General features: G+C 37.3%; 1 protein-coding gene across 8 annotated transcripts in view; it reads right to left on the bottom strand.

Moving 5' to 3' along the window:
• The window catches only part of RBM33 (RNA binding motif protein 33), a 99,420-nt gene that overhangs the window by 39,861 nt on the left and 42,368 nt on the right, over positions 1–17,191 (bottom strand). For all 8 annotated transcript variants that reach the window (XM_027450431.3, XM_072033838.1, XM_072033839.1 and 5 more), the window contains exons 11-12: positions 2,071–2,230; positions 250–581 (exon numbers count right to left, since the gene is read on the bottom strand). In XM_027450431.3, coding sequence (XP_027306232.3) covers positions 250–581; positions 2,071–2,230 — 492 coding nt within the window. The remainder of the gene's footprint in view (positions 1–249; positions 582–2,070; positions 2,231–17,191) is intronic.

Raw genomic sequence — 17,191 nt, forward strand, 5'->3', positions numbered from 1 at the left:
AACTTTACTGTAGACATAGGACTGGGCTGCAGACTGCTATTGGAAATGAGTTAGTGCTGGCAACCGAAGGAAAAAAATAACCACTTTTTCTGACAGAGTAATAAGCACGATATGCAAATCTGCCTCATACCTGTAATCTTGAATAACTCCGTTTTATTCACATTACTCCTATAAGCCAACAGGGCTACAGTGCAGTATTGGAACACTGCAAACACCTCTTGTACGACTGCTCCTACTATAGATCTGTACCTGCATGTTAGGCTGCGTGTGTGCGGCGAGGAAGGGCTGTCCTGGGGCTTGTAGGAATTGCTGTCTCGGAGGAATGAAGGGCCGTGGATTTGCTGCACCCGGTTGGTTGAAATGGAGAATTCCCACCGGGCCTTGAGGCTGTATGTTTGGCCTCACCGGCCTCTCTCTGGGAAATACCGGCTGTTGCCCCTGTTGGCTGAAGGCTGGCCCGGGCTGACTGAATGGCATGGGGCTTTGCGTAGGGACAGGATGCGCGCTGTTCAGAAGCGGGGGAGGTGGTGGTGGGGGGGGGCTCCGCTGCTCAAACAAGTGATGGCTTGGAAATCTTGGATCTGCAGGAATCAGAAAAAGTCATTAAAGGACAGACTCCTTGGGAAACAAACATGCTTTTCAAACACAAAGTTGTTTTGATTTAGAAAAAAGTAACGAAATTCGTAGAAAGCAAAAATATGAGGTGTTTTAATCTTAAGAGTTATCCTCAACATCCATTTCCCTCACTTGTGCCACTTGTGTTTAAAAGGAATTGATGCTTGAAAGACCAACAGAACTGACCATTACCTAGAATTAGGAATAGCTTTCAGAAATTCTACTCTACTGAAATCAAAGGATTACAGGGATTAGCGCTTGAAGTACACAACAACTCACAAAACTCTGATACCATTTGCTAACCAGATACTCAGCAACTTTACATATATATTTTATCTGTACTGACTAGTAACATATACATGATATATGCATTTCATACATTTGGTATAAACATATCTATATATACACACTGTCTTGGTTTCAGTTAGAACAGAATTAATTTTCTTCCTAGTAGCTGGTGGAATGCTGTGTTTTGGCTTAGGATGAGAAGAGTGCTGATAACACCCCGATGCTTTAATTGTTGCAGAGCAGTGCTTATACTGCAAGGATACTCCAAGGACATCTCAGCCTTTTGCTCTGTCCTGCCAACGGGCAGGCTGGGGGTGCAGTAAGAGCTGGGAGGGGACAGACCCAGGACAGGTGACCCAAACTAGCCAAAGGGGTATTCCATACCATCTGACATCATGCTAAACAATATATAGGGGTGGCTAGCTGGGGGGAGGGGGCTGGACTGCTCGGGGTTAGGCTGGGCATTGGTCAGCGGGTGGTGAGCAATTGCATTGTGCATCACTTGTTTGTACATACTATTATTACTTACCTATTATCACCATTGTATTATTATTATTGTTATTATTATTTTTGTTATTATTATTTTCCTGTCTTATTAAACTGTCTTTATCTCAACTCACAGGCATCACTTTCCATTTCTCTCCCCCGTCCCAGAGAGGGAGGGGGGAGGGTGAGCGAACGGCTGCGTGGTGTTTAGCTGCCGGCCGGGTTAAACCATGACACACACAAACTGTTTTGTTTGCTATGCTGCAGCAGTTCAGCTAACATTAATAGAGTTCTTATAGAACACACATAATCCAGACAGTTTATAGTGTTAATAATGGAAACCAAAATGTACGGAGAGTGCATTATGTAAAATGTAACAAGTTACAATAATTTTATTGCATTTACTTTTATTTACAATTACTAACATGCTAATTTTATTTTGCATTTGTATAAATTCACAGATTTATGGTAGCTAAACGTGTAGACAGAAGACTACATCAAAACAGGAGAAAAGATAGACCACTGCAATTTCTGGCACTGTAACTCATCAGGTTACATCAAACACTATCTTCTGGTCTTCAGGTTCTTCTCAACATTTCATGTTACAAGATACATACTTAAACTGCATACTGATTTTACAAAATGTACAGCTTATACATTAATTGAAATGAAAATGCTTACCTCCTATAAAAAAGGGATCTCTCTCCTGAGGAGGTGGAGGAGGGAGTGGTGGTGGCGGTGGTGGTGGCCCCCTCCACTGGTCCTGGATTGGCAGCCTTGGGGCCTGTGAGAAGGTGGTAGGAACGGGTCCAGGCGCATGCTGCTGAAAGTCTGGAGGAACCTATTTAATAAGACAAAACTAAGATTAAGACTACCAGCCAGAAAATTATCTATTGTCTGCTATAACTTTTTTCTCTTAAAAATGTAATTGATTTATGGAGTTACCTCCTATAATCTCTACAAATTGGCAGCTCTTACTGAGTCATCCTTTCACAATGGAAGAGATATTAAACCTGAGCACAGCATTTTGAAATGAATTCACAATGTTTTAATAATCACTAGCACTACAGGAATGCCATTTATTCTCAAAGCTTATTGAAATCCATGCAATTATTGACCTTCTTTCCCATTAATCCCCCCAAAATCTGAATGTCTACTTTAGAAGATATTCCTGACATTTATCTTCTTAAACCATGCTATTCTGTGCCATCAATTCAGTACAACGTAGCACACTGAAGAGAAGCAGCTCTGCTTGGGGGAGGGATGGGGGACAGGACACGACGATGCGACAATTTGTGGCATTTGAAAATTAAATAAACCATCTTTCAAAAATTAAAAAGGTAATATTTCTGTCTATTCAGAATGCAAGCATCTGAAGCATTGTAAGGCAGACTACAAAGTTATATTTCCTTATATTATATTTTTAAAAATGTATTTTATATTTTAAAATGTAAACTGAGCCCTTACATGTTGCAGAAGGTGGAACATCAATATAAAAGCAGAATTTTGCAGAAGACACATTTAAGTCAGTAATTCACATTATTACTATTTCTTTTATATCAGAAGTTGACAAAGTATGTTGGCAACCTCTGATAACTAACCGAGAGAAGCTATACCTAAAATAAATTACTATATTCACAAACATTTCCTTATTATATATGCGTAGATCAAATAAGTAATGAAAATAGTCTAGGAACATTCTTGTTTTCCACTTCAGAGAAATTTTGAAATTAGTGGTGGCATCTTTTTCGTCTACATCTGGTGTTCACCTAAAAGCTTAAAGCTTACCATTGTTGAAGACAAGCTTTTCAAAACAGATTTCAGAATACACACACTCCCTGCTAAACTGAATTATGGCCATCAGCAAAGGATTATCATTTATCTATGGGGCTGCCCTAACCAACAACATATGCAGTCTCACCCTATCCTATGTGTATTGAAAAATATCAGTTTTTTCATTAAAAAAAAACTCACACAGCAAAACCAGGTATTTGCCCTGGCAACTGAAGTCTGCTCACTATCAAAGCAGCACAAGACAAAGCTGCTTCACACCCTTCTACGAGCAAGCTACAGATGGGATTTGCAAGATCTACCAAAAAGGTAGATGAGAGCAAACCACTGAGGCTCAAAGCCATTACAAAATCTGTGGCCTTCTCGGAAACACCTAAATGGGCTATCTGAGAAACTAAGACCTCTCATTTGGAAGCGAGACTGCGACTATGTATTTCATGTCATTATATAGCCATCAACTGCAAATACTTTATCATCAGAGATTAAAGGTTCTCTATCCTGTTGCCAGTGCTCCTTCCTAGCCAGCCAGTCTCCTGTGGGTATTTCATTTAGAGAAAAGACATCATTTTACACTCAAGCACGACAGTCTACATAATGTACATATTATTTACAGGAGGAGCTGCTATACTTCTCTAAGGTAACAGTTACCAACACAAAATATTCTTGCCACCTCAGAAGACACCAAGACCTTTGAATTTCAATGCTGTCTGCAACCAATGGCACTTAGAGGAATAGGGAGGTATTTAGGGTGGAGAAAATGACATTGATTCGTCCCATCAAAATCCATTCAGGTTTAGCTGAACCAGGCGGTTCAACCGCGTTGCCCTTCCCTGGTGTGGAACAGGACAGCGCTGGCTGCCTGCCAAAGCAGAACTGAACACAAACCTTGAGGATCCTGACCCTTCGTTCCCCAAATGCACCTGTACCATCACCATGCATAGGAGCTGCCAGAGGTACTTTCAAACTAAGGTTAAAAGCATCCCTTCATCCTGGGGGATAAAAGCGTATTAAAGAGCAGCTCTCACAGCCATCGGTCACCCTAGGGAACATACAGGGCTTCCGCAAGCCACGCAGCCTCAAGGGACGCACTCAGCAAACCACCCCACGTTTAACTACTTCGTTATTTAGGCAGTCACATTTAGTTTGTCACTGTATAATGCATGAGGTCACTGCCAATGGAGGCAGGGGAAAAACCAGTTCATCAGGGCAGTTTTCACACAAGGTGGTTGTCTTACATCTTACTCACAGCACATCCTCACATGAGCATATGTCACCTGGGGAGAGGAGGAAGCCCAGGCAGGTAACCTGCTTTTTATTTTTATTTTTTATTTTATTTTATTTTTTTGAGGATTTAACTTTGAAATTCTGAAGTTCTTCTAGTTCTCAAGATATGCCTACATAAAATTTATTTATTTCTAAAGTGGCCACTGAAAAACATGACGTGGAAACACAGGTAGAGAAATGGTGAGTACCACATATTTGCCGCCTGAGCTGAAGAACTGGCAGCAGTAATAACGTGGCTGGGCTTGTTTCCAAGCACCAAATGGTGTCACAGTGATGATAATCTGTACTTCCTTCTTCCAAACTCAACATATTCTGCCCTAGTGAAGGTCACAGAGCCTTTTCAGTCTCTCCCCCTCTCTCCCAAGCTCTAGATAGACACAGGTTACGGAACAAGCAGGTGTCTCCACTCCTGCTCCTGAAATCTGCAACCAAATCTCAAGCATTTTCCTCAATATTAATTCATTCCTCAGTTAGTCTTGTTTTTTCTCCTGAAGGAGGAGCATGAGGTGTGTGTGTTTCTATACCTGTATTTAAATAAAGAGCTTTCCCTCTCCTGCCACCCCACACCCTCATTATTACACCTGGATCTACTACATCGCAAAGCAGCCCTGAATTGCAAATGCACAGGAAGTCCTGCTGAAATCTCACACAAATCTTAATGCAATGAAACATCCCCCATTCAGCCAAACTTTTTTTTTTTCTTGAAAAATTGAGCAACAATAAAATGTGAATTTCTGAATAGCTCACTCGGGCAAAATGATGTTCTTCAGTGTTTTAATCTCTGAATTCTGTATTCAGAGTTTTTCAACCAAAATGATTTAAATTGAGGCAGGCAACCAGCAGAATATATTGGCTCAAATCACAGAAATCTGGTTTAGAGACCACACACACATTGAGAGCAGATTTATACTTGCCATCATAGGGAAACTTTAAACCTTTATGAAATAAGCTTTGGTAAGTTCCAGAACTGAGCCAAGTTACTTTTAAGTCCCACTTTCAAAAACAAACAAACAAAAAAACAATCATCAAGGTATTTTACCGCTATAAATATAAGCAATACTGATATCAAGCTCCCTTCAGTTCCAAAGATCTGTCCATCTTCATTTTAGAATCAAATATTTAGTCTCCTCCAAATAGTTTCACCAATTTGAAGCCATTACCCAGTTACAGAAAAAAAAATCCACTAAAGTGCACTGAGGCTCATTTCTGCTCTAGTTTTGTTAATAGTGTATTTCAGAAAGGATATCCTACAGCACAAGTTTGGGTCAAAATAAACAGTCCAACAAAATGAGAGCAAGAAGGAAATAATTTCACCTCTTCCTAAAAAGCTCTTTTTCATCCCTGATGGGTAAAAAAAAATTGCTCCCTCCACCTTTTACTTTTTTTTTTTTTTTTTTTTTTTTTTAAGATTCTAGTTAAACTTTGAAGCTATTAAGTTTTTTAAAGACAAGAAACATTTCTGAATCCCAAATCCAACTCCTCCTTTTTACATTTAAAACAACATGAGGAGCCTTTTCATATTCTTTAGTGAATAGGGTTGTTTCTGACAGAATTCATTACTGCTGAATTGTCGCATATACGGTTACTAAAACAATGACCCTTCCCTGCCTGAGCACTTATCCCATGCACAATGGAACTGACAATTGTAGGGTTTTGTTTCTTATTAAACTGGAAGTTTTGAAAGTGGGGAAGTTACAGAAATATGGCTGATATAACACACACCACAGTAAAGCAACAAACTACACAGACAACTGAGTGTCATTAACAAATATCCACTTATTTGATCACTAACAGATCTTAACTTATGTATATGGCATTTTGAAGAGCCAGTAAAAAATTATGACTAATCACATTTCTTGGCTGATAACCAAAGGCCAATCATACAAAGTTAATTGCAAAGTCATTTGCTATTTGCAGAAAAATGAATTACCAATATTTGCTTCTAAAAAAAACAAATGAGTTTGATTCTCTTCCTTCTCACATCAGTAAAAGAAAGACTGACCTCTAATTTTTTTCCAAACCAGCTTTGCTTCTGCTCCCCCCAAAAGTGAAATAAAACTCTACCCATAAATTACTGTAATATGGAAGGGAAGAAACTTGCATATTCAGCTTTTATATTGCTGAACCTTTCCTTCTGAAAAAGCTTTCAGGAAAACTCCAGCATATATTTGATTATTTTATTAATGATTTAATAATCAAAATGATTAATTTAACATAGCATATGTGAAACTAAGTTTCAACCAGAGTTATTACTTCTAGGCACAAATGAACTTGCTTTTTAATAAAACATGCACAATACGGTGGATGTTTTTCTGAGTTATGAGATACTCATCTATGATTCTGAAATACACCCACCCCATCCCCAGGAACACACTAATACCACAGCTTTGACTTTTTCTTATGCCAAATGCTAATTGTCCTAAAAATAGTACAAAGCAATATAACAGTTTTCCATTACTTAAGGTTTAATTCCTCCCTTTCCCCCTTCTTAACTGCAGTCAAACTAATTCCAGGAGTGGATTATTTTATCATTATTGCTAAACTCTACATTCAGCAAGTATTTGCTACTGATAACTGCCAGGTGCCTTCTGGTATTTAGTAGGAAAGACCACGCAGAGCTATTTAACTTCAAAAATTAATGAAGAGCAGGTGCAAAAGCCAGTTTTCATAATGGTCTATTTTGATAAAAATAAGCATACTGTAACGTAGATGCATAATAAATCTTTATATGCACAGTAGTTACTTCCATTTTTCATGGTTTTGCTAACCGGACAGTTTCGAATTACAACCAACTACTCAGTTCACACATCAACCGAGACTCACTAAAGAAAGGGATTTTAACTATTCTTTCATCGTTATTAAACCTTTCAGGAAACTTCTCTACTTAACAAATCTCACGCTCTCCAAAACACCTATTTTCAAATTAATGAGTTTTAAGTGAACAAAAAGGAGAAGTGCAAATTCTTAAGTCAACCAAGGCTTTAAGTTTCTAACTTTTAGTCCCAGATTGGGGCCGACTGTGCTGCTGGGGGGGAAGGGATAAAATTATTTATGTGCCTTTCCAGCAAGACCCCACAAAGCTGGCTCAGATTCATACAGACAGTAGTTTGGAAGATTGAGTTACCAAGTGTCTGTATGAGAAAGACCCAGAAGAGCACATAACACAACTTTCTGGAAGAGTCTACTCTATTCTTCATCACTATCAGATTAAATTATCGATAATAATGATGCTAAATCAATGATAGTGTCATTTACTAAATAATCAATTTGATAAAGTGCACCAAGCTGCAAGGAAAGACTCCTAAGATGGATCTTTTAGCTATATTTAAAACTAGTTGCAAAACGAGGTCAGAATCAGAAAAAAGCACCTGACCTAGAGCAGACTTACCCATCACATCACACTATGTATGGCCTGGAAGCCATAAACCGACCTACACTTACCTCTTACAAAACTGCTCCCAATACTCAGTGCAGTTCTTTCTACACCACGAGCCGCAGCCCTGGTATTCATGAGAATTTCAAAGAGCTGAGAGAGAAATTGTTATTTTTGAAAACTTGAGGGCTCACACATCTAGTGCAGGAAGGCCTTCGAGCCTCTCAGTAGGAATCTGCAGGCTGTGAAAACTTAGCCTGGGCCATTCTTTCTTATCTTGCGCGCAAACTAAAACATACGTCAAGCCCCAAACAATGATAGCAAGGTCAAGACTTTACTTAAACTACCAAAGATGTGCTGTACTTTTTTCTGTATTTAAGGAACCCAAGCGTTGATTTATAGCATTTAATTTATCCTAGTGTGATTTTACTTGGAAAATTTTGGTTATCATCTTTCTGAAGACACTTAGGTCTAGACAGAAATTACACTGGAAGGGGGGTTCTGAGTGGATTTCCGCAGAGACTACAACCACAGGCATTCTCCAAATACTTCAAAAGGAGAAGATAAACACACACTGAAGTGCTACTGACAGATATTTTACTGTCTTAAACATTCGTTTTTAACAAGTTTACCCCGACAAAAAAAAAAGTCAATCCACACTTTCTCCCCCACATGCTGTAATTTACAGCACCACGGACTGACATTTTTATACAATTCCACGTGTATGCAGCTTATACAATTTCCCCTTTCGCTAACTTCCATTATTCAATTAACTTACATGTTATCAATCACTTTTGCAAAAAAAAATGCATTGCAAACTTGTGTCTACAATTCATTAGAGTTGTGAATAGCTCATTGAACACGACTTTCACACACTCAGGCAATCCTACCTTCTGAAAGAACACGAGATAAGGTTACTTTAATCCTTTCAAAGAACTGCACTATTTTGCCTTCCTTTTATCCCTTTAAATATCCTTCCTAGTTAAGAAATTAACATTCTTTCATACAATTCTTACACAAATTGTACTTTTACTTTTCTGCATCTCTTGTTAATTACATGATGTTATCTCCAATAATCTATTCATGAAGCATAGATAACTTTGGTTACCAATAAAAGGGAAAACTTAGCATAAATTGCTTAGCACACAGTTAATCTTATAAAGCAAGGAATAAAGAGGATCTAACAGCTATTATATGACTTATCAGCTTCTCTAAAAGGGTCACTCCACTTTTTTTTTCCATGAGACTAATTAAATACCTTAACAATGTCATTGAAACTTCATGAATCTTTCAATAAATTACACCCTGCCTCCACAACATGTTTTCATTTATTAATCTCACTTAAAATGCAAAGAGCTAGGAGAACCCCATTGACAGTTAAGCAGGGCCACTCAGTTAATTCTTCTTATATGGTTTAAATGCAAAGAATAATGACCACTGTAACCTATGACAATTAAAACTATAGCCATCTGTCACAAGATGTTAATCCTCTTATTTCAGTAGCTACTAGACTTTTTGAAAAGCTTTCCTAAAATGCCAACCTTCCAGTGCAAGGAAGTGACTTTTCATCCTTTTGTGCAAGAAGCCCTTTTTCATATAAATTAAATATGGTTTAAAATTTTTCAAGTAGAAACGTATATATCTCACAAAACAAGCCAGTTTCACAGTATTCTTATTTATTGTGCACAGCATACAGAAAGCAAATGATTCTCTGAAATTTCAGAATAAAACATACTTGGTATTTTCTCAAATGCAGTCTAAATGAACCTGTAGGCTCCCTGCGATGTCCCTTGACAAGCATAATTCCATCAAGGTCAGCTAAAACTTAACAGGTACCAAAATATTCCCTATAGATTCAATGTTATAAAAAGGCCTTATATAAAAATTTATGCCATTAATACATTTCAGTCAAGAGAGACAAAAATTAAAGTTCAGAGAGATCATGAAACTTGAGAAAGTGAATGTATTCTACCCCTACACGTGTCTTCAACATTTCTGGAATACATTTTCTAAGCTTCTCTTTGACACTGCACAGCTCCAGGAGGTAAACCACACTGGGATATTTAAGCACAAGTCCTGTGATCTGAGCAGATCGTGTACATACAAGATTTGTATAAAAAATAACTAATGCCCAACGTCAGTGTTTAAGGTCCCAAAATGGAATTCATCCATCACAGAAAACTAGTACAAGAAAGGTGCAAGGAGGGAGACAGAGGAATCCCTTGTTACTTAAGCTGACTGACTGATGCTACCCAGAAGGATCACGTTATAGAAGAAAATTTTACTTTTAATTTCAAGACACTAAAAATCATCCTGCGTATTTTTGTGTTCAAAGCTAATAGTTTACTAGGAATAGGTATATTACTAGGGACCCAAAAGCATGGTGCGTTTTGTATCTCTTCTGCTTTCACAACTATTAACATAAAACACCTATAAAATATATTATAAAAAAGTCTCACCCTATCCTGAGGCTAGAGACCGTTATATGGAAATATTACTAGAATGTTTATTGACCTAGCACATTCTGGTGACCCGCATGTCACCTGCAATTAGAAGCAAAACTCAGATGAGTATCAAATAGAATATCAAATTCAGGATTTCTACATTATACTCCAAGTTTGACAGTGAACTTAGAGTTAATTTCAAAACAATGTGAGAACCTCAAAGATATGACTTGGGGACGATGCTTCTCCCTTCACCTAAAAATGCTCAGATGGCAATAAAAAAATAAAAGAGAACGAAAAGACAGCTTTACAGAAGACAAATATTAAAATTGCTGCTAAACTGGACTTTGATCTGCGACATTTCAGATCTATTTAGTAGTTAAATTACAAGACTCCTTATTTATAATTCTGTACAGAAATTTCATTTTGGAGGTGTTCTGTACCTCTGACTTTGCAAACACTTTGATGCAAGAACTTTACATACCCAGGGCTACCAATGTGCTTGCAGGTTCTACTCGCATGCCTGAAGGCCTGAATATATTTGTCATTTGGTGTATTCCATATTCAACACTTAATATTACTCTAATTCAGTTTACCATAATCAGTAGTACAATTTAGTATTTTACAATGAAGCGTGTTTTTTTTTATTTCATATACTAAACAGCAAGAACTCAAGGTACAGAAGGTGAATAAATACCCATTTATTGATAAGATCTTTTTTTTCTACTGTGATGACAAATATACTGTTTTTCAGAAGTATGTTTCACAGCTCAGTGAAAACAGCTTGAGAACTATACTAGCGTCAAAGCCTAGGTTATAACAAGTATATTTTAGCTCTGCATTCAGCATTTAAGCACTAGATTAGCCTTACTGCATTGTAGTAAGAACTCAATTGTACACTGTAATTGAATTTCTTTGTAAGAGGAGTCTTGACATCAGCAAAATATCTCTAACTGCCTAATTAATGGCCATAGAGTCATACACTTAATACATGTTTGCGTGTGCTTAATAAAAATTTATCGTTTGCTCATACAGCTTAAAAAGTTCAAACTTCATTCATACAAATATATCTGAATCAATCTATTTTATATCTAATCATTTATATATACATATACATCATTACATGTAATATATAATAGATATAAATATTATTACACTTAGAAATATGTAAATACAGTATTTTTATGTGTATAAATACACATGTTTACATGTGTATAGGTGCATGTGTGCATGCATATAAAATATACACATACAAAAATACACCCAGACCTAAACTTTGTAACTGTACAGGTGATGGAGCACTGGCACAAGTTGCTTAGAGAGGTTGTGGAGTCTCCTCCTCGGAGATCTTCAAAAGCCATCTGCACATGTTCCTGCACACGCAGCTCGAGGTGGTCCTGCATGAGCAGAGGGGTTGAAAGACAACCTCCAGTGGTGCCTTCCAACCTCTCACCGTTCTGTGACTCTACGCTTAGCAGGTATTAAACGAGAGACTGAACTGTAGAAATTTTAGTGTCAACAAGACAAAAAAAAAATTCTTCAACTCTGTTTTTTTTCTTAGCAGTCTTAAATAACAATTACTTAAAGTTAAATGGCAAAAACTATGGCATATAAGTGCACAAGTTTTCTGTTTGATTTTAATTTCTACAGAGCATGTGCAAACTGGAGCTAGCAGGACAAGTTAAAGGGTTACTACATTTAGAAACCATTTATTTCTCTCTTATTTAATAGCTGTTACCATCATGTTTAGCTGCTGCTGCTCCTCCTGCAAATGGGAATTCATTGATATGATTAAATTTGATGGTATGATAATGTATGGTAATCGTGATTAATCAGAAGCCCACTAGCAAATGGAGGATGTTGGGTATTATGTCACCTGCATTTTAAACTGCACTCCCTCTATGCCAGCCTGACAATATTTGACAGCTGGAGGGATCTCACGCTGCATCTGCTTGCAACTACTTATAGATCTGATAAGAGAAAGTGCCCATCATTCCTTCACTATCTTAAGTGCTGTAATTACAGGGCTTTGCAGTCAAGTTGTGAAAACAGTAAGTGTTCAAAACGAAAGCTTTTTGCTAGCTGCGGAACAAGCTCCGTCTCACATCTGCAAGGGCTATAATCTGAAAGAAATGTAATTTGATGCAGCAGTCTCATTCAAACATGATTTGCATGAAATGCTGTATAAAGCACTATCCAAGAAATGTCAATCAACACCACCTGATACCATGTATCCTGTTAAATGAAAACAAAATGCTTTCTACACTACCTGTGATCTGCTACCGCGACACAGTAATAGAGTGAAAATTTCATTTACTGTTACTCATTATAGTAAAGCCATAGCTAAAGCAGAGTAATTGTGAGGAAGTAGGAGAATCATTTTCACAAGTGACTTTCTATTTCCATTAACAGTTTGTCTCCTACATGAACACTGCTGCAAACATGTACTAGTTACTATCTATCATTTTTTGCTAAGTATCACTTTAAAAGGACTGAATATTCTCAGATGCAGAACTGTTTAAAATCATCTTTACTGCAGGCACTGGAAAATAGGAGCCAAGACCTTAGAAAGGGTTGCTGAAACCCTTACTTACTCATAGCAATTCCTAATGGAATTAGGAATTTTGGAAAAAAGTAACTCCCTATTCATATCTTCCACAATGATCATGAAGCACTACTGCAATGAGCTTTATTTACAGAAGCACTGCAAATTTCTGCTCTCACAGACTGCAAGAGGCATTTATGTAAAGACACACCCCCAGGCCCAAGTACAACCTAAAATCCATTAAACTTACGCAAGTTTGCTAAAACAGTGCTGCAGGCTGATCCAAGTCAGCCCAAAGACCACTTCAGGGGGAAAAAAAAAAAAAGGCAAATCATATTTTAATACACCTTTAATAATTTAATATAGCATTAATACTTTTTTTCGTCTAAAGGAAATGTTTCAAGACAGTGGCAAAAATGAAGGACAGCGACCTATGATCTGAGCAACAATTGAGCACTTATTCAAAAACCTCACAGAGGTTAAAACATAAAGCAGTGTTTTTGAAGTGTCTGAATTTCAAACAATACTTCAAAGTTCAAAGTTTGTCTAACTAGGTATTTCAGAAATGGTTGAAAACCAGAATCAAAACTCATCAGCTCCCTCTCACAGCATCCATTTACAACAACTGATATCCTGGAGATGAAGTTGAAGCATGTTGCATGAGACTAAAGAAAGCTCAGTAAAGTTTTTGCAGTTTAAGAAAAAGATCTTCAAGTATTCTTTTGGGATAAGGACCATTCTGAAAAGAAATTTTAAGGTAAGTTCCAAAGACAAATTATGTAAAAAACCACTCCTGAGAATTGGAAAGACACGATGTAGAATATTCACGAGAATATTCTCAGTTGCCTGAGGACAAGTTGCTCGACTAAGGTCTTATTTTTATACTGAATAAAACAATTCATGCAATTCAACTTTTTTACATTTGAATTCAACAGTTACTTGAAAGGCACCCAGTGCGCTACCAGGTGTCCTATCAAAGGAGGAAAGCTTTGTGCATCTCAAAGCCTTCCTGGTGTAAGTTGGTCAGGCAGACACCAGCGCTGCTGCCATTTTTGCTTCGTACCACGTCAGACTATTCTTAGTTTCAAGCTCTGAAACTCAAGTGGAGCAAAATTAAGAAAATTTGTCCGTGGGACACCAAGGGCGTTAAGTTAAGGATAACAAATGAACAGATTTTCATCCAACTTCCCTGAAAATCCTGGCAAAAGGAATCGAGATACACTGCCAACCTCTGCTCTCTATGCAGCATTTTCAGAGGACAAACCCAAACAGAGATATAAGGGCCCAAGTCAGAGGAAGCTATTCTTCTCTTCTGCCTCAGGCAGCGTAAAGAAAAGTTCTCTACAACTCCCTCTTCACACAAAACATCTTGTTCCAGACTTAGGCTGGGATATGCCAGGGATCCCCTCAGAATTTCTGTCTTAAGAGTTTTGACAATGAAAATGCTGGGGCACTCTCTCAAAACGGACGTGACAACACTTGCTCCGCTTTCATATGTCCTTAAAAAATCCCAAACAAATGTGCCACATGTGAAAACTGCCTTGATGTTAAATGAAATTACGTAATGTTTGAAGTAAAAGGTCTTCACCTTTCCTTCAGGCAAATGCTGAAATATTTCAAACACAGAACGTGCTGGTGAAACCACATAAGGAATGAAAGGATTTGGACCATCAACCTCAGCTCATGAAAACTGCCATCTGAAAGCAAGTGTTTCACATTAAAGGTCTGGCCCCTACAGTAGTCAGTTAGTAGCAACCTAAATATAGTGTTTAGAAGCACCTCTTCTGTTTCCTTTTTATTTTTTATAGGAGACGTTAGCCTAGATAATCACAACAGTTCCTCTTGTAAAAATTCAGAAGATCCATGCAACTAGCCTATAAATAAACCTCCAATCACTTTCCTTCAAACAGATCAGTCATCCCCCCAAAATCTTGTTTGTGAAACACTGGGACAGTAACTCAGAGAAAGGCTTTAGCTGGAAGGCAGGTGATACATAAAGCTAGACCTCCAGAAGGACCCGAAGACATTAGCCCAATCTCCTCTTTAAACAGTTTAGGATAACACACTCAGCTGGCACGTGCACAGTTCCAGGTTAATTCCAGTACCTCAAAAAACACTAGCACCAACTACAGTTGAAAACTAAATTATTATTAAATGCAACCACCTGAAGAATACTCACTTAGATGAGCCTTTACACAACTTGAGGCTTTAACTTCCAGTTAGCACCACTTTACCATGTTTCTCAGCTAATAACAACCCTCAGATTCACCATTAATTCAGTCCTAATTAGCTGACCACATCTCTCAAATATTATCCCCACTAAGTCAACTCGAATAATTGCAGAGTAAGAAATAGACAACTTCCTTGTTTGTTTCAAAATTACCCTAAATGTTCAAGTAACTTCAAATAGGGAATGCAAATGGATACATTCTAGATAAATACTAGACCCTTTCTAGTATTCCTTCTCTAAACGTTTAAGGGGTTAAGCTTTAAGTAAGAAATAATTCAGAAATAAGCCCTACCCTGAAACATTATCATTTACAACCAGTGCTGTTAAGTGAATTTAATCAGTCCCAAATCCAAGCAGACTGGATCCTGATCAACATTACCCTGATTTAATACCACATTATTTCTTATAATTTAGAACTGAAACCAATATGCTAACATGCTCATTACAACTTTGTTCAACTCTTCAATTACATCCTTCTGCAAAAGGTTGTAAGAATTAACCATTACATGGTTACAAGTCACTTCATTAGCCCTAAATTAATAACACCTGGTTTCCAATGGATTTATGACTTGCAATTGATTAGCTCTGATTGAAGCTCTTCTCACAATTGTAACACACAGGGGCTCTCTGTGCTGAGAAGTCTCTGCTAGATGAGACAGGAACTCGGAAGTGGTTTTTCTTTAGTTAGGTCACTAGCCACAGATAGGGTTCTCACAAGGGAGAACGTCATTACCTTTAATGTTTGTGCACCTCTGCCACATTCAAGCAAAATAAGCCATCCAGTTCAAAGACACAGGGGAAAGTAACCTAAATATATTAACCTCAGATTTTTTTTTATTTTTTTTTTTTAAAGAAACAAAGCAAACAGAAGACTGACTACTATGCTAAGATCAGGTGATCCTAAAAACAGAAGTCAAGTTTTCACATATCTATGGATTCCTTTTATAATGAGAAAAAGGAAGAATGTACCATGATCAGGAATACTTCTTTGACCTTTTTCAAATGGCTTGTCAGCAAAGTTGTCCAACCATTGCTATATTGCTATAAGTCAACATTTATACATAAACAAGTGAATTCTAACAGCACAGAGGCATTTGACATGTAACAAAGCAAGAAAAGGTAGCTCCGCAGGATAGAACGTTCAAGTCAGAAAGTAAATTTGTCTTCAGCTCAAGAGCTAACATACTACATTTAATAAAACAAACACACGATATGTACACAGTGACACTTAATTCCTAATCCTAATATATCTGATAACCTATGCAAAATTTATAAAGTGCTTCATGGAGGGAAGACCACATTATACCCATTTTACAAATTATTGAGTCATGGAAAGATTAAGCACCTTTCTCAGGGTCATGGAGCAGGTTACTAGCTGAAGTGGAAAAAACACTCAGGGCAGCCAAATCACAGTACTGCATCCTCTTAGTTAAGACAGCCTTCCTTCTCTTAATGGAAAAAAAATAAAAAAAGGACACTGACTCTTTGCTAGTACATCGCTTACATAAAAAGCCAGCAACCACTTGGTGTTTTCCTTCAGGCAAAAGGAGCAGTCCTAACGAAAATGTTCAATCCATTTTATTCCATTTAAAAAACTGTTGCATACAAGATTAGTCAGGTTTGCAGTACTTCTTGACTTGCAAAAACAAAAGTGAACAGAATTAAAATCTAATTTCACAGTCAATTTAAAAAAATTAATTTCCAATTTTTCTACACTGATGTAAACACACTTCAAAGATGTCAATTACAATGCCTTTACAGATATTCCGTGTCCTTCTATTTCTTTTCAATCCCAAATTGGGTTTATTGGCACAAGCAAGTTCATGTCAAAGGAAACCATACATGAGATACCTGTGCTTTTTAAATAGTTACATTTAAAATGTTAACACTGTTTTTACTTAATACTAAAGGCTGTTGAAAAGAACTCTTTCCCTTAACCCTCAATAATTTTAAACAGAAAAATATTTCCTGTTTAAACATTGACATAAATTACGTGACAAATTTAGTTATGAAACTGCAGTTATATTGTTTAAACTTTTTATACTTCACAGAAGAAATGTGGAAATTTAAGAACTCAGCTACTGTACCAAACATGCACATAAATTTCTTAGCTAGATATCTAGAACAAATATTCT

This window comes from Anas platyrhynchos, chromosome 2, assembly GCF_047663525.1.
Source record: "Anas platyrhynchos isolate ZD024472 breed Pekin duck chromosome 2, IASCAAS_PekinDuck_T2T, whole genome shotgun sequence".
Classification (NCBI taxonomy): Eukaryota; Metazoa; Chordata; class Aves; order Anseriformes; family Anatidae; genus Anas; species Anas platyrhynchos.